Source organism: Scyliorhinus canicula, chromosome 20 (assembly GCF_902713615.1).
Source record: "Scyliorhinus canicula chromosome 20, sScyCan1.1, whole genome shotgun sequence".
NCBI lineage: Eukaryota > Metazoa > Chordata > Chondrichthyes > Carcharhiniformes > Scyliorhinidae > Scyliorhinus > Scyliorhinus canicula.
In genome coordinates this window covers 93805123-93830670 of record NC_052165.1, presented here as the reverse complement: position 1 = coordinate 93830670, position 25548 = coordinate 93805123, and the positions used below count along the sequence as shown (strand labels likewise).

General features: G+C 49.9%; 1 protein-coding gene across 2 annotated transcripts in view; it reads right to left on the bottom strand.

The window, feature by feature from the left end:
- rusf1 (RUS family member 1) overlaps window positions 1-25548 on the bottom strand; it is a 43729-nt gene that overhangs the window by 2139 nt on the left and 16042 nt on the right. For both annotated transcript variants that reach the window (XM_038781004.1, XM_038781003.1), the window contains exons 7-13: window positions 24862-24967; window positions 24068-24169; window positions 21664-21734; window positions 20803-20987; window positions 19179-19236; window positions 13693-13763; window positions 8588-8746 (exon numbers count right to left, since the gene is read on the bottom strand). In XM_038781004.1, coding sequence (XP_038636932.1) covers window positions 8588-8746; window positions 13693-13763; window positions 19179-19236; window positions 20803-20987; window positions 21664-21734; window positions 24068-24169; window positions 24862-24967 — 752 coding nt within the window. The remainder of the gene's footprint in view (window positions 1-8587; window positions 8747-13692; window positions 13764-19178; window positions 19237-20802; window positions 20988-21663; window positions 21735-24067; window positions 24170-24861; window positions 24968-25548) is intronic.

Here is a 25548-nt window from a genome sequence, read left to right as displayed (position 1 = left end):
GTCAGAGAGTGGGTGGAGCTGGGCTGTCTCAGCTTTTTACTTTCGTTTTAGGCTGTTTGCTGCAGGGTGTGTTTTAGTTTCGTTTTCAGACCTGGATAGCTGCAGTCACAGCCAGAAGGTGTATGAATCTCTCTCTGTAATCTACAGACTGTAAATCGATCCTGGTGATTTAAAACGAATAACAGTAGTGACTTTAACCTGATGTGCTTCTGGTAAAAGGTGTTTTAAGTCTTATGGATGTTAAAAGGAAAGCTTAAAGGATTACTTAGTGTTGTAGTCTTTGGGGGTTGTATTTGAATTGCTGGTTGCTAAGATGTTCACTGTATGTTTTTAAAAAGGTTAACTTGAGTTCATAGAATAAACATTGTTTTGCTTTTTAAAATACTTTTCCATTTCTGCTGTACCACACCTGTAGAGTGGGCCGTGTGCTCCCCATACCACAAACTATTAAAGGTTGTGGGTCAGGTGAACTCCATGATACACTTTGGGGTTCTCTAAACCCCTGGCCCATCACAAAAGTCTAAATATATTGCATTCACTGGTTCACCCAGATCGGCCCTCCCAGTTACAAATTCTAATCAAAACGAAGCACGGCTACCCATTCATGAACCCCAGCTGACACTGCTTAACCTTATTATGAGGAACCTCTCGCGTGGCTCTTCGACGAATGCTTCATGAAAATCCAAGCATGCCACATCCCGCATTCCCCTTTATCCTTTCCACTAGTCACATACGCAAAAATATCGCGCAGGTTTAGCCTCTGTTGAAGCCCTAGGGTATAAGGCCATCAGGTCAAGTGGAGTGGTCAGATTTTAGCCCCTCTACTTTCTCTTCTATTGTTTCTGAACTTGCGATGGGTTCCCCAGTCTTTGCGACTGATTTATTTTTTGTGTCTTCAACCACCAACATAGAACATTACAGCGCAGTACAGGCCCTTCGGCCCTCGATGTTTGTACAAACGTACAAATTAGGAGAAGGCGGACGCCATTCGGCCCATCCCGCTCTGCTCCCCCTCTCAATATGACCATGGCTGATTTGATTGTGGCTTCAACACCACATTCCTCACTAACCCCCCCCCCCCCCCCCCCTCATTAATCTAGAATCTATCCAGCTCTGCCTTAAACATGTTCAATCTGCTTCCGCCGCCGGGCAGCGATCGAGGGTTCCACAGACTCGACGTCCTCGGAGAGAAACCATTCCCCACATCCCCGAGCGACCCCCTTGGAGATTCTCCCACAGGAGGGAACATCCTCTCCACAGCCCCCCCCCCCTGTCCACAGCCCCCCCCTGTCCACAGCCCCCCTGTCCACAGCCCCCCTGTCCACAGCCCCCCCTGTCCACGGCCCCCCCTGTCCACAGCCCCCCCTGTCCACAGCCCCCCCTGTCCACAGCCCCCCTGTCCACAGCCCCCCCTGTCCACAGCCCCCCCTGTCCACAGCCCCCCCTGTCCACAGCCCCCCTGTCCACAGCCCCCCTCCCTGTCCACAGCCCCCCCCCCCCTGTCCACAGCCCCCCCTGTCCACAGCCCCCCCTCCCCCCCTGTCCACAGCCCCCCCGTCCACAGCCCCCCCTCCCCCCCTGTCCACAGCCCCCCCCTGTCCACAACCCCCCCTGTCCACAGCCCCCCCCTGTCCACAGCGCCCCCCTGTCCACAGCCCCCCCCCCCCCGTCCACAGCCCCCCCCTGTCCACAGCCCCCCCTGTCCACAGCCCCCTCAGGATCTGAAAGATTTAGATCAAGTCGCCTCTCACTTTCCGAAACTCCGGGGGATACAAACTGATCCTCTCCGACCTTCCCTCATCGGACAAACCCGCCCATTCCTGGTCTGTGTCTGGGGAACCTTCACGGATCCATTCCCAACACGTTTACACCCTTCCTTCAATAAGGAGACTGTGCACCATACTCCAGATGTGGTCTCACCAACGCCCCGTACAGCTGAAGCACAACCTCCCGGATTTTGTAATCAATCCTGTCCTGGGAATGTCCCTCTAAGAAAAGTTTCTGTCTTATCACATGGCTTCAGTGATGTCATTGTGTGGGAGGAGCTGGGCTGTGGCTCCGTGAGCTGTTTTTGGTTTCGCTTTCAACATCTGGCTGCAGTGGACTCAGGCAGAGAACAGAACTGTTTGGCCTGTCTCTCTATATTCATTTTAAATATGTCTTCCAAGAAAAGAAAAACCATTGATGATAGCTACCTGCTGTTTTTGTTACTTAAAAGATATAGTTTGCTTGCCGAAAGGGTTTAAAATGAGACGGGGTCAGAATCTCAGGGACCGCCAGTCTTGCTCAAGTGAGAATGTAGAGTGATGGACCACGCCCTTAGAACATAGAACATAGAACGATACAGCGCAGTACAGGCCCTTCGGCCCTCGATGTTGCACCGACATGGAAAAAAAAACTAAAGGCCATCTAACCTACACTATGCCCTTATCATCCATATGCTTATCCAATAAATTTTTAAATGCCCTCAATGTTGGCGAGTTCACTACTGTTGCAGGTAGGGCATTCCACGGCCTCACCACTCTTTGCGTAAAAAACCCACCTCTGACATCTGTCCTATATCTATTACCCCTCAATTTCAGGCTATGTCCCCTCGTGCTAGCCACCTCCATCCGCGGGAGAAGGCTCTCGCTGTCCACCCTATCTAACCCTCTGATCATTTTGTATGCCTCTATTAAGTCACCTCTTAACCTTCTTCTCTCTAACGAAAACAACCTCAAGTCCATCAGCCTTTCCTCATAAGATTTTCCCTCCATACCAGGCAACATCCTGGTAAATCTCCTCTGCACCCGTTCCAAAGCTTCCACGTCCTTCCTATAATGAGGCGACCAGAACTGTACGCAATACTCCAAATGCGGCCGTACCAGAGTTTGGTACAGCTGCATCATGACCTCATGGCTCCGGAACTCAATCCCTCTACCAATAAAGGCCAACACACCATAGGCCTTCTTCACAACCCTATCAACCTGGGTGGCAACTTTCAGGGATCTATGTACATGGACACCGAGATCCCTCTGCTCATCCACACTACCAAGAATTTTACCATTAGCCAAATATTCCGCATTCCTGTTATTCTTTCCAAAGTGAATCACCTCACACTTCTCCACATTAAACTCCATTTGCCACCTCTCAGCCCAGCTCTGCAGCTTATCTATGTCCCTCTGTAACCTGCAACATCCTTCCGCACTGTCTACAACTCCACCGACTTTAGTGTCGTCTGCAAATTTACTCACCCATCCTTCTGCGCCCTCCTCTAGGTCATTTATAAAAATGACAAACAGCAACGGCCCCAGAACAGATCCTTGTGGTACGCCACTCGTAACTGAACTCCATTCTGAACATTTCCCATCAACTACCACTCTCTGTCTTCTTTCAACTAGCCAATTTCTGATCCACATCTCTAAATCACCCTCAATCCCCAGCCTCCGTATTTTCTGCAATAGCCGACCGTGGGGAACCTTATCAAACGCTTTACTGAAATCCATATACACCACATCAACTGCTCTACCCTCGTCTACCTGTTCAGTCACCTTCTCAAAGAACTCGACAAGGTTTGTGAGGCATGACCTACCCTTCACAAAACCATGCTGACTATCCCTAATCATATTATTCCTATCTAGATGATTATAAATCGTATCTTTTATAATCCTCTCCAAGACTTTACCCACCACAGACGTTAGGCTCACCGGCCTATAGTTACCGGGGTTATCTCTACTCCCCTTCTTGAACAAAGGGACCACATTTGCTATCCTCCAGTCCTCTGGCACTATTCCTGTAGCCAATGATGACCTAAAAATCAAAGCCAAAGGCTCAGCAATCTCTTCCCTGGCTTCCCAGAGAATCCTAGGATAAATCCCATCCGGCCCCGGGGACTTATCTATTTTCACCTTGTCCAGAATTGCCAACACTTCTTCCCTACGCACCTCAATGCCATCTATTCTAATAGCCTGGGTCTCAGCATTCTCCTCCACAATATTATCTTTTTCTTGAGTGAATACTGACGAAAAGTATTCATTTAGTATCTCGCTTATCTCCTCAGCCTCCACACACAACTTCCCACCACTGTCCTTGACTGGCCCTACTCTTACCCTAGTCATTCTTTTATTCCTGACATACCTATAGAAAGCTTTTGGGTTTTCCTTGATCCTACCTGCCAAAGACTTCTCATGTCCCCTCCTTGCTCGTCTCAGCTCTCTCTTTAGATCCTTCCTCGCTTCCTTGTAACTATCAAGCGCCCCAACTGAAACTTCACGCCTCATCTTCACATAGGCCTCCTTCTTCCTCTTAACAAGAGATTCCACTTCTTTGGTAAACCACGGTTCCCTCGCTCGACCCCTTCCTCCCTGCCTGACTGGTACGTACTTATCAAGAACATGCAATAGCTGTTCCTTGAACAAGCTCCACATATCCAGTGTGCCCAACCCTTGCAGCCTACTTCTCCAACCAACACATCCTAAGTCATGTCTAATGGCATCATAATTGCCCTTCCCCCAGCTATAACTCTTGCTCTGCGGGGTATACTTATCCCTTTCCATCACTAACGTAAAGGTCACCGAATTGTGGTCACTGTCTCCAAAGTGTTCACCTACCTCCAGATCTAACACCTGGCCTGGTTCATTACCCAAAACCAAATCCAAAGTGGCCTCACCTCTTGTTGGCCTGTCAACGTATTGTGTCAGAAAACCCTCCTGCACACATTGTACAAAGAACGACCCATCCAATGTACTCGAACTATATCTTTTCCAGTCAATATTAGGAAAGTTAAAGTCTCCCATAACAACTACCCTGTTACTTTCGCTCTTTTCCAGAATCATCTTCGCCATCCTTTCCTCTACATCTCTAGAACTATTAGGTGGCCTATAGAAAACACCCAACAGGGTGACCTCTCCTTTCCTGTTTTTAACCTCAGCCCATACTACCTCGGAAGAAGAGTCCCCATCTTGCATCCTTTCTACCACCGTAATACTGTCCTTGACTAGCAGCGCCACACCTCCCCCTCTTTTGCCCCCTTCTCTGACCTTACTAAAGCACCTAAACCCCGGAACCTGCAACAACCATTCCTGTCCCTGCTCTATCCATGTCTCTGAAATGGCCACAACATCGAAGTCCCAGGTACCAACCCATGCTGCCAGTTCCCCTACCTTATTTCGTATACTCCTGGCATTGAAATAGACACACTTCAAACCACAGTCCTGAACACTGCCGCCCTCCTGCGAAGTCAAAACTGTGCTCCTGACCTCTCTACTCTCAATCTCTCGCACCCCAAAACTACAATCCAGGTTCCCATGCCCCTGCTGAATTAGTTTAAACCCCCCCAAAGAGTACTAACAAATCTCCCCCCCAGGATATTGGTGCCCCTCAGGTTCAGATGTAGACCATCCTGTCTATAGAGGTCCCACCTTCCCCAGAAAGAGCCCCAGTTATCCAGAAATCTGAATCCCTCCCGCCTGCACCATCCCTGTAGCCACGTGTTTAATTGCTCTCTCTCCCTATTCCTCATCTCACTATCACGTGGCACGGGCAACAACCCAGAGATAACAACTCTGTTTGTTCTCGCTCTGAGCTTCCATCCTAGCTCCCTAAAGGCCTGCCTGACATCCTTGTCCCCTTTCCTACCTATGTCGTTAGTGCCAATGTGGACTACGACTTGGGGCTGCTCCCCCTCCCCCTTAAGGACCCGGAAAACACGATCCGAGACATCACGTACCCTTGCACCTGGGAGGCAACATACCAAACGTGAGTCTCTCTCGCTCCCACAAAATCTCCTATCTGTGCCCCTGACTATTGAGTCCCCAATTACTAATGTTCTACTCCTTTCCCCCCTTCCCTTCTGAGCAACAGGGACAGACTCCGTGCCAGAGGCCCGTACCCCATGGCTTACCCCTGGTAAGTCGTCCCCCCCACAAGTATCCAAAACGGTATACTTGTTACTCAGGGGAACGACCGCAGGGGGTCCCTGCACTGACTGCTTCTTCCCAGTCCCTCTTACAGTTACCCATCTATCTCCAGTCTTTGGTGTAACTACTTCCCTGAAGCTCCTATCTATGACCCCCTCTGCCTCCCGAATGATCCGAAGTTCATCCAGCTCAAGCTCCAGGTCCCTAACACGGTTTTTGAGGAGCTGGAGTTGGGTGCACTTCCCACAGATGAAATCAGCAGGGACACTGACGGCGTCCCTCACCTCAAACATTCTGCAGGAGGAGCATTGTACTGCCTTCCCTGACATCCCCTCTAGATTACAAAAAAAAACAAGAAAAAGAAAAAGAAAGGAAGAGCTTACCTGATATTACCTCAAACCCTGATCCCGCTGAAAGGTAAGCAAATTTAAAGGCACTCACTCACCTTCACGACAGGCCCCTGCTCCCGCTTCCCAACCACCGTGGGGTGGGGGGGTTGGTTAGAGGAGGAGGTAGGGTGGGAAACACTCACAAAGTGTTTTGGGTTTAACTGTCACTTGCCAACAGCCCCTCCACAAACCACCTTCAACTTAGGCTGACCGCACTGCACGTATGCAAATTTCCCCAGAACAGCTGATCAGTAGCTCTGCTCTGCTGCCCTCTGCTGGTTGCTTGCCTTTACTCAAACTCCTTGGGTCTTCTTCGCAGGTTCACCTTCAACTTAGGCTGACCGCACTGCACGTATGCAAATTTCCCCAGAACAGCTGATCAGTAGCTCTGCTCTGCTGCCCTCTGCTGGTTGCTTGCCTTTACTCAAACTCCTTGGGTCTTCTTCGCAGGTTCACCTTCAACTTAGGCTGACCGCACTGCACGTATGCAAATTTCCCCAGAACAGCTGATCAGTAGCTCTGCTCTGCTGCCCTCTGCTGGTTGCTTGCCTTTACTCAAACTCCTTGGGTCTTCTTCGCAGGTTCACCTTCAACTTAGGCTGACCGCACTGCACGTATGCAAATTTCCCCAGAACAGCTGATCAGTAGCTCTGCTCTGCTGCCCTCTGCTGGTTGCTTGCCTTTACTCAAACTCCTTGGGTCTTCTTCGCAGGTTCACCTTCAACTTAGGCTGACCGCACTGCACGTATGCAAATTTCCCCAGAACAGCTGATCAGTAGCTCTGCTCTGCTGCCCTCTCCTTGAAAAGGGGTTTTGGTTTCTGGGATTTTGTTTTTGAATTGGAACAGTTAAGGGGGAATTCATGAAGTGTTATACATAGATTATTGTGGCTGTGGGGTGTCTTTATGTTTGTAATTAATTTAAAAATCTTAATTCTTAATAAAAATTCTTGCTGTGTGTTTATATAAATGTTAACTCAGTTCTTAGAATAAACCTTGTTTTGATTAAAGTGGGAAGATCGATGAATCGCACCTGAAGTGAAGCCTCTTGTGTGCACATCCCAGCCAAATTCAACATAAAGGTTGTAGGTCAGGTGGACTGCATCATATACTTTGGAGTTTCTAAACCCTGGGCCACAACAGGTCGTGCTCGAACACGCTTGCTGCACCAACTACATAGAACAAAGAAAAGAACAGCACAGGAACAGGCCCTTCGGCCCTCCAAGCCTGTGCCGACCATGCTGCCCGTCTAAACTACAATCTTCTCCACTTCCTGGGTCCGTATCCCTCTATTCCCATCCTATTCATGGATTTGTCAAGATGCCCCTTAAACGTCACTATCGTCCCTTCTTCCACCGCCTCCTCCGGCAGCGAGTTCCAGGCATCCACTACCCTCTGTGTCAGAAAACTTGCCTCGTACATCTCCTCTAAACCTTGCCCCTCGCACCTTAAACCTATGCCCCCTAGTAATTGACCCCTCTACCCTGGGAAAAAGCCTCTGACTATCCACTCTGTCTAGGCCCCTCATAATTTTGTAGACCTCTATCAGGTCACCCCTCAACCTCCGTCGTTCCAGTGAGAACAAGAGTTTATTCAACCTCTCCTCATAGCTAATGCCCTCCATACCAGGCAACATCCTGGTAAATCTCTTCTGCACCCTCTCTAAAGCCTCCACATCCTTCTGGTAGTGTGGTGACCAGAACTGAACACTGTACTCCAAGTGTGGCCGAACTAAGGTTCTACACAGCTGCAACATGACTCGCCAATTCTTATGCTCAATGCCCTGGCCAATGAAGGCAAGCATGCCGTATGCCTTCTTGCACTTCCTTCTCCACCTGTGTTGCCCCTTTCAGTGACCTGTGGCTCTGTACACTAAGATCTCTCTGATTGTCAATACTAAATAGAATACTAATGGAATACAAGCTCTCTGACATTTCCACACTCATCACCTCTGTCTCTCAGAGAGAGTTCCGTCCTTACTCTGCACCTATCTGAGACCCAGGCAAAGGGTCCACGTGTCACCTTGCTGGCATGGTAGAAACCCCGGCTGTTGGGATTTTCAGCGAGCAGTTGTAGCCCCTCAGCTTCCGCGGTCCACCATTGGTTCTTGAATTCTGCTACTTTCGTACAAAGCAAGAGATTCGCCTTTCTCAGCCGACAATACGGGATGGAAAAGGGGTTCTTCCCAAATGCGTTGCTGGTCTCACCGTTGGAGAGGAGAGATTCTGGAAGAGGAAGAAGTGAATGCGCAGAGGGGAGAAATGGGGGAGGGGAGGGTGGGACAGCAGGAGAATAATCTTACCAGACTTCACTTTCTCCTGTAGATCAATGAAGGTGGCCCTCTCCACCATGAAGGAGCTGACATCCTGGTGAAGGAGGTGATGGAAGATCTCGGCGTGAATGCAGGCTTCAATCAGATCAATGCTCTCAGCGCCTTCCCTCAAAGAAATGGACACCACGTCTACAAACAAAATGGAGAATTTTGAACAAACGGCATTCACATGCAGACACTCTTCCATAACACTGCTGACCCAGGCATCACAGTGTTAGATACACTGTCCTTTCCCCATCTGGGACAGTGTCACAGTGTGTTAGATACACTGTCCGTTCCCCCTCTGGGACAGTGTCACAGTGTGTTAGATACACTGTCCTTTCCCCCTCTGGGACAGTGTCACAGTGTGTTAGATACGCTGTCCTTTCCCCCTCTGGGACAGTGTCACAGTGTGTTAGATACACTGTCCTTTCCCCCTCTGGGACCGAGTGTCACAGTGTGTTAGATACACTGTCCATTCCCCCTCTGGGACCGGGTGTCACAGTGTGTTAGATACATAAGAACATAAGAACTAGGAGCAGGAGTAGGCCATCTGGCCCCTCGAGCCTGCTCCGCCATTCAATTAGATCATGGCTGATCTTTTGTGGACTCAGCTCCACTTTCCGGCCCGAACACCATAACCCATAATCCCTTTATTCTTCAAAAAACTATCTATCTTTACCTTAAAAACATGTAATGAAGGAGCCTCAACTGCTTCACTGGGCAAGGAATTCCATAGATTCACAACCCTTTGGGTGAAGAAGTTCCTCCTAAACTCAGTCCTAAATCTACTTCCCCTTATTTTGAGGCTATGCCCCCTAGTTCTGCTGTCACCCGCCAGTGGAAACAACCTGCCCGCATCTATCCTATCTATTCCCTTCATAATTTTAAATGTTTCTATAAGATCCCCCCTCATCCTTCTAAATTCCAACGAGTACAGTCCCAGTCTACTCAACCTCTCCTCATAATCCAACCCCTTCAGCTCTGGGATTAACCTAGTGAATCTCCTCTGCACACCCTCCAGCGCCAGTACGTCCTTTCTCAAGTAAGGAGACCAAAACTGAACACAATACTCCAGGTGTGGCCGCACTAACACCTTATACAATTGCAACATAACCTCCCTAGTCTTAAACTCCATCCCTCTAGCAATGAAGGACAAAATTCCATTTGCCTTCTTAATCACCTGTTGCACTTGTAAACCAACCTTCTGTGACTCATGCACTAGCACACCCAAGTCTCTCTGAACAGCGGCATGCTTTAATATTTTATTGTTTAAATAATAATCCCGTTTGCTGTTATTCCTACCAAAATGGATAACCTCACATTTGTCAACATTGTATTCCATCTGCCAGACCCGAGCCCATTCACTTAACCTATCCAAATCCCTCTGCAGACTTCCAGTATCCTCTGCACTTTTCGCTTTACCACTCATCTTAGTGTCATCTGCAAACTTGGACACATTGCCCTTGGTCCCCAACTCCAAATCATCAATGTAAATTGTGAACAATTGTGGGCCCAACACGGATCCCTGAGGGACACCACTAGCTACTGATTGCCAACCAGAGAAACACCCATTTATCCCAACTCTTTGCTTTCTATTAATTAACCAATCCTCTATCCATGCTACTACTTTACCCTTAATGCCATGCATCTTTATCTTATGCAGCAACCTTTTGTGTGGCACCTTGTCAAAGGCTTTCTGGAAATCCAGATATACCACATCCATCGGCTCCCCGTTATCTACTGCACTGGTAATGTCCTCAAAAAATTCCACTAAATTAGTTAGGCATGACCTGCCTTTAACGAATCCATGCTGCGTCTGCCCAATGGGACAATTTCTATCCAGATGCCTCGCAATTTCTTCCTTTATGATAGATTCCAGCATCTTCCCTATTACCGAAGTTAAACTCACTGGCCTATAATTTCCTGCTTTCTGCCTACCTCCTTTTTTAAACAGTGGCGTCACGTTTTCTAATTTCCAATCCACTGGGACCACCCCAGAGTCTAGTGAATTTCGGTAAATTATCACTAGTGCATCTGCAATTTCCCTAGCCATCTCTTTTAGCACTCTGGGATGCATTCCATCAGGGCCAGGAGACTTGTCTACCTTTAGCCTCATTAGCTTGCCCATCACTCCCTCCTTAGTGATAACAATCCTCGCAAGGTCCTCACCTGTCATAGCCTCATTTCTATCAGTCGCTGGCATGTTATTTGTGTCTTCCACTGTGAAGACCGACCCAAAAAACCTGTTCAGTTCCTCAGCCATTTCCTCATTTCCCATTATTAAAACTCCCTTCTCATCCTCTAAAGGACCAATATTTACCTTAGCCACTCGTTTTTGTTTTAAATATTTTAAATATTTGTAAAAACTTTAAACACACTGTCCTTTCCCCCTCTGGGACCGGGTGTCACAGTGTGTTAGATACACTGTCCTTTCCCCTCTGGGACAGTGTCACAGTGTGTTAGATACACTGTCCTTTCCCCCTCTGGGACAGTGTCACAGTGTGTTAGATACACTATCCTTTCCCCCTCTGGGTCAGTGTCACAGTGTGTTAGATACACTGTCCTTTCCCCCTCTGGGACAGTGTCACAGTGTGTTAGATACACTGTCCTTTCTCCCTCTGGGACAGTGTCACAGTGTGTTAGATACACTGTCCTTTCCCCCTCTGGGACAGTGTCACAGTGTGTTAGATACACTGTCCCTTTCCCCCTCTGGGACTGGGTGTCACAGTGTGTTAGATACACTGTCCTTTCCCCCTCTGGGACCGGTTGTCACAGTGTGTTAGATACACTGTCCTTTCCCCCTCTGGGACAGTGTCACAGTGTGTTAGATACACTTTCCTTTCCCCCTCTGGGACAGTGTCACAGTGTGTTAGATACACTTTCCTTTCCCCCTCTGGGACAGTGTCACAGTGTGTTAGATACACTGTCCTTTCCCCCTCTGGGACAGTGTCACAGTGTGTTAGATACACTGTCCCTTCGCCCTCTGGGACAGTGTCACAGTGTGTTAGATACACTGTCCTTTCCCCCTCTGGGTCAGTGTCACAGTGTGTTAGTTACAATGGTCTTTCCCCCTCTGGGACCGGGTGTCACAGTGTGTTAGATACACTGTCCTTTCCCACTCTGGGACAGTGTCACAGTGTTTGATACACTGTCCTTTCCCCCTCTGGGACAGTGTCATAGTGTGTTAGATATACTGTCCTTTCCCCCTCTGGGACAGTGTCACAGTGTGTTAGATACACTGTCCTTTCCCCCTCTGGGACCGGGTGTCACAGTGTGTTAGATACACTGTCCTTTCCCCCTCTGGGACCGGGTGTCACAGTGTGTTAGATACACTGTCCTTTCCCCCTCTGGGACAGTGTCACAGTGTGTTAGATACAATGTCCTTTCCCCCTCTGGGACAGTGTCACAGTGTTTTAGATACACTGTCCTTTACCCCTCTGGGACCGGGTGTCACAGTGTGTTAGATACACTGTCCTTTCCCCCTCTGGGACAGTGTCACAGTGTGTTAGATACACTGTCCTTTCCCCCTCTGGGTCAGTGTCACAGTGTGTTAGATACACTGTCCTTTCCCCCTCTGGGACTGGGTGTCACAGTGTGTTAGATACACTGTCCTTTCCCCCTCTGGGACCGGTTGTCACAGTGTGTTAGATACACTGTCCTTTCCCCCTCTGGGACAGTGTCACAGTGTGTTAAATACACTGTCCTTTCCCCCTCTGGGACAGTGTCACAGTGTGTTAGATACACTGTCCTTTCCCCCTCTGGGACAGTGTCACAGTGTGTTAGATACACTGTCCTTTCCCCCTCTGGGACAGTGTCACAGTGTGTTAGATACACTTTCCTTTCCCCCTCTGGGACAGTGTCACAGTGTGTTAGATACACTGTCCTTTCCCCCTCTGGGACAGTGTCACAGTATGTTAGATACACTGTCCTTTCCCCCTCTGGGACCGGGTGTCACAGTGTGTTAGATACACTGTCCTTTCCCCCTCTGGGACCGGGTGTCACAGTGTGTTAGGTACACTGTCCTTTCCCCCTCTGGGACAGTGTCACAGTGTGTTAGATACACTGTCCTTTCCCCCTCTGGGACAGTGTCACAGTGTGTTAGATACACTGTCCTTTCCCCCTCTGGGACAGTGTCACAGTGTGTTAGATACACTGTCCTTTCCCACTCTGGGACAGTGTCACAGTGTGTTAGATACACTGTCCTTTCCCCCTCTGGGACAGTGTCACAGTGTGTTAGATACACTGTCCTTTCCCCCTCTGGGACTGTGTCACAGTGTGTTAGATACACTGTCCTTTCCCCCTCTGGGACAGTATCACAGTGTGTTAGATACACTGTCCTTTCCCCCTCTGGGTCAGTGTCACAGTGTGTTAGTTACAATGGTCTTTCCCCCTCTGGGACCGGGTGTCACAGTGTGTTAGATACACTGTCCTTTCCCACTCTGGGACAGTGTCACAGTGTTTGATACACTGTCCTTTCCCCCTCTGGGACAGTGTCATAGTGTGTTAGATATACTGTCCTTTCCCCCTCTGGGACAGTGTCACAGTGTGTTAGATACACTGTCCTTTCCCCCTCTGGGACCGGGTGTCACAGTGTGTTAGATACACTGTCCTTTCCCCCTCTGGGACCGGGTGTCACAGTGTGTTAGATACACTGTCCTTTCCCCCTCTGGGACAGTGTCACAGTGTGTTAGATACAATGTCCTTTCCCCCTCTGGGACAGTGTCACAGTGTTTTAGATACACTGTCCTTTACCCCTCTGGGACCGGGTGTCACAGTGTGTTAGATACACTGTCCTTTCCCCCTCTGGGACAGTGTCACAGTGTGTTAGATACACTGTCCTTTCCCCCTCTGGGACAATGTCACAGTGTGTTAGATACCCTGTCCTTTCCCCCTCTGGGACAGTGTCACAGTGTGTTAGATTCACTGTCCTTTCCCCCTCTGGGACAGTGTCACAGTGTGTTAGATACACTGTCCTTTCCCCCTCTGGGACAGTGTCACAGTGTGTTAGATACACTGTCCTTTCCCCCTCTGGGACCGGGTGTCACAGTGTGTTAGTTACAATGGTCTTTCCCAGGTGTTAGTTTTTCACTCACCAGTATTTTGATTCACTCCCAGGAGGTAGTTCTTCCTATTGTTTTCTGTTGCTCTCCGATATTCGTAAGTACTGTCGATGAAAACAGGGAGAGAGAGAGACAGATAGAGAAAGGGGGAGAGAAAGAGTGAGACAGACAGAAAAAGAGATACAGAGAGAGAGAGAAAGGCAGAGAGACACGCAGAGACAGACAGACAGAGAGATACAGACAGTGAGAGAGAGACAAATTATTCATTAACGCTTGAAAATATCACAGGATGGGGTGGTTAACCTCTTTTTGAAGAGCAGATTCAGGAAACGAGACACAGAGATCTTTTGAATGATGCAGGCAAAGGTACCGTGGTCACTTTGAGAGATTCAGCTGCTTTATGTATCAAATAACAGATACCTGGGAGTGAGAGAAAACTGGGAATTCTAGACCAGTCAGCCTGATGTCGGTAGTGGGGAAAGTTCTGGAATCCATTCTCAAAGATTTTATAGCCGAGCACTTCGAAAACAGTGGCAGTGTCGGACATGGATTTATGAAGAGGAAATCACGCTGGAGAAATCCACTGAAATTCTTCGAGGATGTAACTAGTAGAGTAGATGAGGGGGAGCCAGTCGATGTGATATATTTGGACTTTCAGAAGGATTTTCACAAAGTCCCACATAAGAGATTATTGTGTAAAATTAAAGCGCATGGGATTGGGGGCAGTGTATTGAGATGGATAGAAAACTGGTTGGCAGACAGCAAACACAGAGTAGGAATTAACGCGTCTTGTTCCAATTGACATGGAAGTGATGAGTGAGGTACCACAGGGACTGGTGCTGGGACCCCAGCTAGTCACAATATATATATGCATGATTTAGATGAGGGAACAAAATGTATTATCTCGAAATTTGCAGATGGCCCCATGTTGGGTGGGAGGGTGAGCTGTGAGGAGGATGCAGAGATCCTGCAGTGGGATTTGGACAGGCTGAGTGAGTGGGCAAATGAATGGCAGATGCAGTATAATCTGGATAAATGCGAGGTTATCCACTTTGGAAGCAAAAACAGGAAGGCAGATTAGTATCTGACTGGCTATAGATTGGGAGCGGAGAATTTTTTAAAATTATTTTCTGGGATGTGTGAGTCGCCGGTCAGGCCCAGCATTTATTGCCCATCCCTAGTTCCCTTCAGAAGGTGGTGGGTGAGCTGCCATCTTGAACCCGCTGCAGTCCTTGAGGTGTAGGTACACCCACTGTGCTGTTAGGGAGGGAGTTCCAGGATGTTGCCCCAGCGACAGTGAAGCAATGGCCGATATATTTCCCAGTCAGGGTGGGGAGTGACTTGGAGGGGAACCTCCAGGTGGTGGGGTTCCCAGGTATCTGCTGCTCTTGTCCTTCTAGATGGTGGTGGTCATGGGTTTGGAAGGTGCTGTCTAAGGGACCTTGGTGAGTTACTGCAGTGCATCTTGTAGATGGTACACACGGCTGCCACTGTGCGTCAGGTGGGGGAGGGTTTGAATGTTTGTGAGGGGGAGCAATTAAGCGGACTGCTTTGTCCTGGATGGTGTCGAGCTTCTCGAGTGTTGTTGGGAGCCGCACCCATCCAGGCAAGTGGAGAGGGTCCCATCACACTCCTGATTTGTGTCCTTGTAGATGGTGGACAGGCTTTGGGGGGGAGTCAGGAGGTGAGTTACTCTCCGCAGGATTCCCAGCCTCTGACCTGCTCTGGGAGCCGCAGTGTTTATATGGCTGGGTCCAGTTCAGTTTCTGATCAATGGGAACCCCCAGGATGTTGAGTGTGGGGGATTCAGCGATGGGAATGACATTGAATGTCAAGGGGCAATGGTTAGATCCTCTCTTGTAGGAGATGGCCATTGCCTGGCACTTGTGTGGTGTGAATGTAACTTGCCGCTTGTCAGCCCCAAGCCTGGATATTGTCCAGGTCTGGCTGCATTTGGACATGGACGGCTTCATTATCTGAGGAGTTGTGAATGGGGCTGAACATTGTTCAGTCAGCAGCGAACATCCCCACTTCTGACCTTATGATGGAAGGAAGGTCATTGATGAAGCAGCTGAAGATGGTTGGGGCCGAGGACACGACCCTGAGGAACTCCTACAGTGACGTCCTGGAGCTGAGATGATTGATCTCCAACCACCACAACCATCTCCCTTTGTGCCGGGAATGACTCCAACCAGCGGAGAGTTTCCCCCCTGATTCCCATTGACCAGTTTAGCGAGGAATCCTTGATGCCACACTCAGTCAAATGCTGCCTTGATGTCAAAGGGCAGCCGCTCTCACCTCCCCTCTGGCATTCAGCTCTTTGAGTGACCCTCATGTGGCAATGGCTGGCATTGGGACTGCGGCGCTGAGGACCCGGGTTCGAATCCCGGCCCTGGGTCACTGCCGTGTGGAGTTTGCACATTCACCCCCTGCCTGCGTGGGTTTCACCCCCACAACCCAAAGATGTGCTGGGTACGTGGATTGGCCACGATAAATAATCGGCAAAATCTAAAATTATTTAAAAAAAGAAAATGCACGAGACATGGGTGTGCTCGTACACCAGTCGCTGAAGGTAAGCAGGCAGGTACAGCAGGCGGTAAAGAAGGCACATAGTGTGTTGGCCATCATAACAAGAGGCCACACCTGGAGTATTGTGGGCAGTTTTGATCTCCTTATCTGAGGAAGGATGTTCTTGCTCTGGAGGGAGAGCAGCGAAGGTTTACCAGGCTGATTCCTGGGATGGCGGGACTGATGTATGAGGAGAGATTGAATCGGATAGGGATTGTATTCACTGGAGCTCCGAAGAATGAGGAAGAATCTCATAGAAACCTAGAGCAGGACTGGATAGGGGATCTGCAGGAAGGATGTTCCAGATGGCCTCACCCAGCTGCTGTTTTCTATCTTTTTACGTCTCTCTATGGAATCTAATCGAGGGATTCAGGATGGATTATATATAGAATAACAGATACCCGGGAGTGAGTTACAGACTGGAATCTAATCGAGGGGTTCAGGATGGATTATATATAGAATAACCGATACCCGGGAGTGAGTTACAGACTGGAATCTAATCGAGGGATTCAGGATGGATTATATATAGAATAACAGATACCCGGGAGTGAGTTACAGACTGGAATCTAATCGAGGGTTTCGGGGTGGATTATATATAGAATAACAGATACCCGGGAGTGAGTTACAGACTGGAATCTAATCGAGGGGTTTGGGGTGGTTTATATATAGAATAACAGATACCCGGGAGTGAGATACAGACTGGAATCTAATCGAGGGGTTTGGGATGGTTTATATATAGAATAACAGATACCCGGGAGTGAGTTACAGACTGGAATCTAATCGAGGGGTTCGGGGTGGTTTATATATAGAATAACAGATACCCGGGAGTGAGTTACAGACTGGAATCTAATCGAGGGTTTCGGGGTGGATTATATATAGAATAACAGATACCCGGGAGTGAGTTACAGACTGGAATCTAATCAAGGGGTTCGGGGTGGATTATATATAGAATAACAGATACCCGGGAGTGAGTTACAGACTGGAATCTAATCGAGGGTTTCGGGGTGGATTATATATAGAATAACAGATACCCGGGAGTGAGTTACAGACTGGAATCTAATCGAGGGGTTTGGGGTGGTTTATATATAGAATAACAGATACCCGGGAGTGAGTTACAGACTGGAATCTAATCGAGGGGTTTGGGATGGTTTATATATAGAATAACAGATACCCGGGAGTGAGTTACAGACTGGAATCTAATCGAGGGGTTCGGGGTGGTTTATATATAGAATAACAGATACCCGGGAGTGAGTTACAGACTGGAATCTAATCAAGGGGTTCGGGGTGGATTATATATAGAATAACAGATACCCGGGAGTGAGTTACAGACTGGAATCTAATCAAGGGGTTTGGGGTGGTTTATATATAGAATAACAGATACCCGGGATTGAGTTACAGACTGCAATCTAATCAAGGGGTTTGGGGTGGTTTATATATAGAATAACAGATACCCGGGAGTGAGTTACAGACTGGAATCTAATTGAGGGTTTCGGGGTGGATTATATATAGAATAACAGATACCCGGTAGTGAGTTACAGACTGGAATCTAATCGAGGGGTTCGGGGTGGTTTATATATAGAATAACAGATACTGGGATTGAGTTACAGACTGCAATCTAATCAAGGGGTTTGGGGTGGTTTATATATAGAATAACAGATACCGGGGAGTGAATTACAGACTCGAATCTAATCGAGGGGTTTGGGGTGGTTTATATATAGAATAACAGATACCAGGGAGTGAGTTACAGACTGGAATCTAATCGAGGGGTTTGGGGTGGTTTATATATAGAATAACAGATACCCGGGAGTGAGTTACAGACTGGAATCTAATCGAGGGGTTCGGGGTGGTTTATATATAGAATAACAGATACACGGGAGTGAGTTACAGACTGGAATCTAATCGAGGGTTTCGGGGTGGATTATATATAGAATAACAGATACCCGGAAGTGAGTTACAGACTGGAATCTAATTGAAGGGTTCGTGGTGGTTTATATATAGAATAACAGATACCCGGGAGTGAGTTACAGACTGGAATCTAATCGAGGTGTTCGGGGTGGTTTATATATAGAATAACAGACACCTGGGAGTGAGTTACAGACTGGAATTTAATCGATGGGTTCGGGGTGGTTTATATATAGAATAACAGATACCCGGGAGTGAGTTACACACTGGAATCTAATCGAGGGGTTCAGGGTGGTTTATATGTAGAATAACAGATACTCGGGAGTGAGTTTGAGACTGGAATCTAATCGAGGGGTTCAGGGTGGTTTATATATAGAATAACAGATACCCGAGAGTGAGTTACAGACTGGAATCTAATCGAGGGGTTCAGGGTGGTTTGCATATAGAATAACAGAAACCCGGGAGTGAGTTACAGACTGGAATCTAATCGAGGGGTTCGGGGTGGATTATATATAGAATAACAGAAACCTGGGAGGGAGTTACAGACTGGAATCTAATCGAGGGGTTCAGGGTGGTTTATATGTAGAATAACAGATACCCGGGAGTGAGTTACAGACTGGAATCTAATCGAGGGGTTCAGGGTGGTTTATATATAGAATAACAGATACCCGGGAGTGAGTTACAGACTGGAATCTAATCGAGGGGTTTGGTGTGGATTATATATAGAATAACAGAAACCTGGGAGGGAGTTACAGACTGGAATCTAATCGAGGGGTTCAGGGTGGTTTATATGTAGAATAACAGATACCCGGGAGTGAGTTACAGACTGGAATCTAATCGAGGGGTTCAGGGTGGTTTATATATAGAATAACAGATACCCGGGAGTGAGTTACAGACTGGAATCTAATCGAGGGGTTCGGGGTGGTTTATATATAGAATAACAGATTTTCGGAAGTGAGCTAAGGACTGGAATCAAAGAATGAGTTAAGAGGTGGTGGGTTATATACAAATGCAGTCTTAAAGTGCGCACATGACTGTGTTGTAATCACCTGCTTAAGACTGAGTTGAGAGATGCTCCCAATCTGATGGTCAGCCTCCGCTGGAACTCTGTGACAGAGACGAGGGGTTAATTGTGCATCCACAGTCTGATACAGTGCTTAACCCACAACACAGGATTGTTCCTCCCGCACCAATCCTAGCCACACGCAAATTTAGATCCCCCTGAGAGTGTAGACAGGCCCCTCAGATTTAACACTGCACATCAACAGTGCAGCGCTCCCTCAGTACTGACCCTCTGACAGTGCAGCGCTCCCTCAGTACTGACCCTCTGACAGTGCGGCACTCCCTCAGTACTAACCCACTGACAGTGCAGCACTCCCTCAGTACTGACCCTCTGACAGTGCAGCACTCCCTCAGTACTGACCCTCTGACAGTGCGGCACTCCCTCAGTACTGACCCTCTGACAGTGCGGCACTCCCTCAGCACTGACCCTCTGACAGTGCAGCACTCCCTCATTACTGACCCACTGACAGTGCGACACTCCCTCAGTACTGACCCACTGACAGTGCGGCACTCCCTCAGTACTGACCCACTGACAGTGCGACACTCCCTCAGTACTGACCCACTGACAGTGTGGCGCTCCCTCGGTACTGACCCACTGACAGTGCGGCACTCCCTCAGTACTGACCCTCTGACAGTGCGGCACTCCCTCAGTACTGACCCTCTGACAGTGCAGCGCTCCCTCAGTACTGACCCTCTGACAGTGCGGCGCTCCCTCAGTACTGACCCACTGACAGTGCAGCACTCCCTCAGTACTGACCCTCTGACAGTGCAGCACTCCCTCAGTACTGACCCACTGACAGTGCAGCACTCCCTCAGTACTGACCCTCTGACAGTGCGGCACTCCCTCATTACTGACCCACTGACAGTGCGGCACTCCCTCAGTACTGACCCTCTGACAGTGCGGAGCTCCCTCAGTACTGACCCTCTGACAGTGCGGCACTCCCTCAGTACTGACCCTCTGACAGTGCGGCACTCCCTCAGTACTGACCCTCTGACAGTGCGGAGCTCCCTCATTACTGACCCACTGACAGTGCGGCACTCCCTCAGTACTGACCCTCTGACAGTGCTGCGCTCCCTCGGTACTGACCCTCTGACAGTGCAGCACTCCCTCAGTACTGACCCTCTGACAGTGCAGCACTCCCTCAGTACTGACCCACTGACAGTGCAGCACTCCCTCAGTCCTGACCCTCTGACAGTGCGGCACTCCCTCATTACTGACCCACTGACAGTGCGGCGCTCCCTCAGTACTGACCCTCTGACAGTGCGGCACTCCCTCAGTACTGACCCTCTGACAGTGCGGAGCTCCCTCATTACTGACCCACTGACAGTGCGGCACTCCCTCAGTACTGACCCTCTGACAGTGCTGCGCTCCCTCGGTACTGACCCTCTGACAGTGCGGCACTCCCTCAGTACTGACCCTCTGACAGTGCGGCTCCCTCAGTACTGACCCACTGACAGTGCTGCACTCCCTCAGTACTGACCCACTGACAGTGCGGCACTCCCTCAGTACTGACCCTCTGACAGTGCAGCACTCCCTCAGTACTGACCCTCTGACAGTGCGGCTCCCTCAGTACTGACCCTCTGCCAGTGCTGCGCTCCCTCAGTACTGACCGGCAAGGATGGGCTCTCGGGGATTGATGGATCTGGGCGGAGGCACCCGGCCTCTCCGGAAGAAGTCGGTCACCATCAGCCTGAGGCGGGACTGGTTCAGAGTGTCCATGACGACAGCTCTCACTGCTCGGAAGTTGGCGTACAGATGAAGCAGAGTGAACAGGGTGTACAGCACGAAGGTGAGGCTGTGGGAGCAGGAGTGGTGAGAATGGGGTCAGTAGCATCGGACACCTGTCCAGTCGACTCCTTCTGCACGTCCCTTCCCAGCCGGTTACCCCTGCAAAATTCCCTCCTGCCCCCTCGGGAATATCCGGGAAAATCCCAGTCCCATTTGACGCCCACGTCTCCTCCCTCAGGGGGGTCTCCCTCGCCTCCCTTTGAAAGTTCCCATTCCTCCCTCAAGCACTTCAAATGAGACATCGAGAATTCCGACGTACCCCGAGCCTCAGCTCCCGCCCAAAACCCCCCTCCCCCAATTTGGATGCGTTCCGACTTTTCATCTCCTCCTTCCAGGTCCCATCTCCCGTGTGTCTCCCCCACACGGCCCTCCTCCCCACCCACCCCCAAACACCCCCAGACCCATTTCCCGTTCGCAGTCAACCCAGTTTGGCCGAGGGAATTCTACTCCGACATGCCGACTAACGTGGGAATCGCCACCTCTCAATCCCACCCACCACCCGAGGTGCCAATTTACCTTCCCGAGGTGTCCAAATTGTCTTCCCCCTTCACACTGGATTCCTGCCCTGTTCTCCCCCCCCCCCCTCCCCCCCCCCCCCCCCCCCCCCCCCCCAATCCCGCTCCACAGCTCCGAGTGTCGGATTCCCCCCCCCCCCCCCCCCCCCCCCCCCGGGGTTTACGTACGTGATGTTCGCAGCAACCAGGGGGGTGAGGATGAGGCTAACCAGCAGTCCGGCCAGATTCACCAGGGTCTCCTGCGGAGAGAGAGAGGGAGACGGAGAGAGAGAGACACAAACACAGAGTGTGGAGACCACATCAACACGCGGTGGGAGTACGATTACCGCCCCTCTCCGTGCATGGGTGTGCAATCACGTACGGACACACACGTGCCCAGACCCCCACCACACACACGGAAACACACACGCACACACTGGACACACATGCACACACACACTCAGACACACACTCGCGTGCGCACACACACACTCAAACACGCACACACACATTCAGACACACACGCACAAATAATAATAATAATGGCTTATTGTCACAAGTCGGCTTCGAATGAAGTTACTGTGAAAAGCCCCTAGTCGCCACATTCCGGCGCCTGTTCGGGGAGGCCGGTACGGGAATTGAACCCGCGCTGCTGGCCTTGTTCTGCATTATAAGCTAGCTGTTTAGCCCACTGTGCTAAACCAGCCCCTATACACACACACACACACCCACCCCATTACAATCTCGGACTAGACCCCAGCAGTAGCCAAGATACTGGACAGAATTCCCAATATTTTATTTTAATGTTGTCAGACTGTGAGGAGAGGATTCCTCGTCCGAGGAGAGATTTCACAAACAAATAGGGATGTGGTAGATTCAAACAAACTTTATTACTAACACATTATTAAAATATCTTTAATATCACATTTGAAAATAACTAACAATTACCCCTGAAACAATACTGCCCAATACAGTGAATACAACAACGCTTAACTGCTATCTTTATTCCCAATCAAAGAACAAAATCACCTCAGCTCTCAATCCACTTTTAAATACAGTTAGCACTCAGGCAAACTTGCTTCAGAGATGTTCTTTTTAAAAAAAAAAAAATTTAGAGTACCCAATTCATTTTTTTTTACAATTGAGGGGCAATTTAGTGTGGCCAATTCACCTACTCTGCACATCTTTGGGCTGTGGGGGCGAAACCCACGCAGACACGGGGAGAATGTGCAAACTCCACACGGACAGTGACCCAGAGCCGGGATCGAATGTGGGACCTCGGTGCCGTGAGGCAACAGCGCTAATCTACTGTGCCACCGTGCTGCCCTCCGAGATGTTCTTTGAGACTGTTTTCAGAGACAGACCTAAATCCTGTCAGAACAATGCAGGATCTCCAGCTAAAGTCTTCAGAAGCTGTCTTCACGATTTGACTTCCAGGAACCCACTGACCAATCTCTGCTAACGTGCCTGATACCCCAGCTACTCCCATTAGTTACCTCACCTTACCAAGCTGAAACACAATGTATCAAATTAACTACTCCACAGGGAACCCCGTTAATCCAAACAAAACTGCATCCGCCTAAGCTTTTACGATGCTTTAATTGCGCCTCTGGGTCCTGAAACCTTTCAAAGCAGGATTCTTTACAAACACGACTGCAGCAGTCAAACACACAAACCTGCGCCAAAGACCTATAATATAATATATCTGATATTCCCACACCATCACAGCACATCCACAAGGTCAAACAAGGCAAAGGAATAGAGGATAAATGACAGGACCCTGGGAAGCACCGAGGATCAGAGGGATCTTGGTGTGCATGTACACCCGTCCCTTAAGGTAGCTGGACAGGTGGATACAATGGTTAAGAGGCACATGGTACACTTGCCTTTATTAGCTGAGGAATAGAGTTTAAGAGCAGAGAGGTTATGCTGGAACTGTATAAAACGTTGGTTAGGCCACAGCGAGAGTATTGTGGGCCGTTCTGGAATCCACATTATAGGAGGGATGTGATAGCCACTGGAAAGGGTGCAGAGGGGATTTACCAGGATGTTGCCTGGGCTGGAGAGTGTTAGTTATGAGGAGAGATTGGATAGAATGGGGTTGTTTGCCTTGGAGCAGAGGGGACTGAGGGGGGATATGATTGAGATGTATAAAATTATGAGGGGCATAGATAGAGTCGACAGGAAGAAACTTTTCCCCTTGGTGGAGGGATCAATGACCAGATTGAAGGTGAGGTGCAGGAGGTTTCGAGGGGATGTGAGGGAAAACCTTTTCACTCTGAGGGGGGTGGGAGTCTGGAACTCGCTGCCTGAAAGGGGGGGGTGGAGGCAGGAACCCTCAGAACATTTCCGAAGGATTTAGAGGCGCACTTGCGATCCCGGGGCAGACACGGCCATGGGACAAGTGCTGGGAAATGGGGCTAGAATGGTTAGGTGGCTGCTTCCGACTCGATGGGCAGAAGGGCCTTTTCTGTGCTCTATGACTCTGTCACACACACACACACACCGTGTGAGGGCACCTACCTCGCCATCACGCTGGGGGAGCGGAGTGGGGGGAATGAGAGGAGAGGGGGGGGGGGGAAAGGGGCAATACCTGGCTGCCATCCTTGGCCGAGACGTCGGCCATGTTGTTGCGCCTGGCCTGGTGCATGGTGAGGGCGGCACGCGTCGCTCCACCGGCCACCCCGACGATAGACTGGAAGAGAGAAAGAGGGGCGGTGAGTGGAGGCCGGGAACTCCGGTGGCTGTCAAAGTCGGCTGTGTGCTGTGGGACCAGGGAAGTGTTAGGGAATCACTGCACGGTAACCCAGTTGGCTCCGGGTGACTGGGAGGAACCGGGAGAGTCGGTGACTTAACTTCCCTGTCTTCAGGGACTCCGGGACGTGGCCAACCGCACCCACCGCCAATGCCACCCCAACCCCCCCCCCCCCGAGGCACAGCGTCCTGCTGTGGCACTGCTCACAGTGCAAGGCCTGGCAGACCTCCATTGTCATTGCTCCTGGCGGGAGGGCCAATCGACCGCCCCTGCCATTGCTCAGCGTGAGATTTAAGGCGCTCCCTGTCCACCCGCAAAGGCTCCCAGATCTCCAGTGGGCGAAGATCATTATCCTGTGGCATTACCCAGATAGGGAGGACCATTGAACACGCGTCATTTCCTCTCTCGGTGGGGATCGCTGCTGCCCGCCCACAGCCGCAGGTGGAGTTACTCAGTTACAGACCATCGTTGCCCCATGTGGGGCTGCTCGGACAGACAAGAGGATTGGCGTCGGGTCATTTGTGCAGTGTCCACCTTACCCACAAGTCCTTTCAGTCCAAACAAAAGGGAATGGGAATGTAAATCGACCCATCGGTGTGCGACGTTCAACTCATTCGGCGACAGGGACCCACCTTGAACACTCCCGAGACACAGACAATAAGGGTGAAGGCGGGCGGAAAGGCAGGGGCTACAATCTCCATGAAGATCGCCACATCGTTCAACACATCAGCAAACATCCTGCAATCAGACACAGTATTCAACCAAGCCGCTCGGAACAGATATATCACCCTGCCCGTGACAGGTACAGCACGGGGTTAGATACAGAGTAAAGCTCCCTCTACACTGTCCCCATCAAACACTCCCAGGACAGGGACAGCACGGGGTTAGATACAGAGTAAAGCTCCCTCTACACTGTCCCCATCAAACACTCCCAGGACAGGTACAGCACGGGGTTAGATACAGAGTAAAGCTCCCTCTACACTGTCCCCATCAAACACTCCCAGGGCAGGTACAGCATGGGGTTAGATACAGAGTAAAGCTCCCTCTCCACTGCCCCCATCAAACACTCCCAGGACAGGTACAGCACGGGGTTAGATACAGAGTAAAGCTCCCTCTACACTGTCCCCATCAAACACTCCCAGGACAGGTGCAGCACGGGGTTAGATACAGAGTAAAGCTCCCTCTACACTGTCCCCATCAAACACCCCCAGGACAGGTACAGCACGGGGTTAGATACAGAGTAAAGCTCCATCTACACTGTCCCATTCAAACACTCCCAGGACAGGTACAGCACGGGGTTAGATACAGAGTAAAGCTCC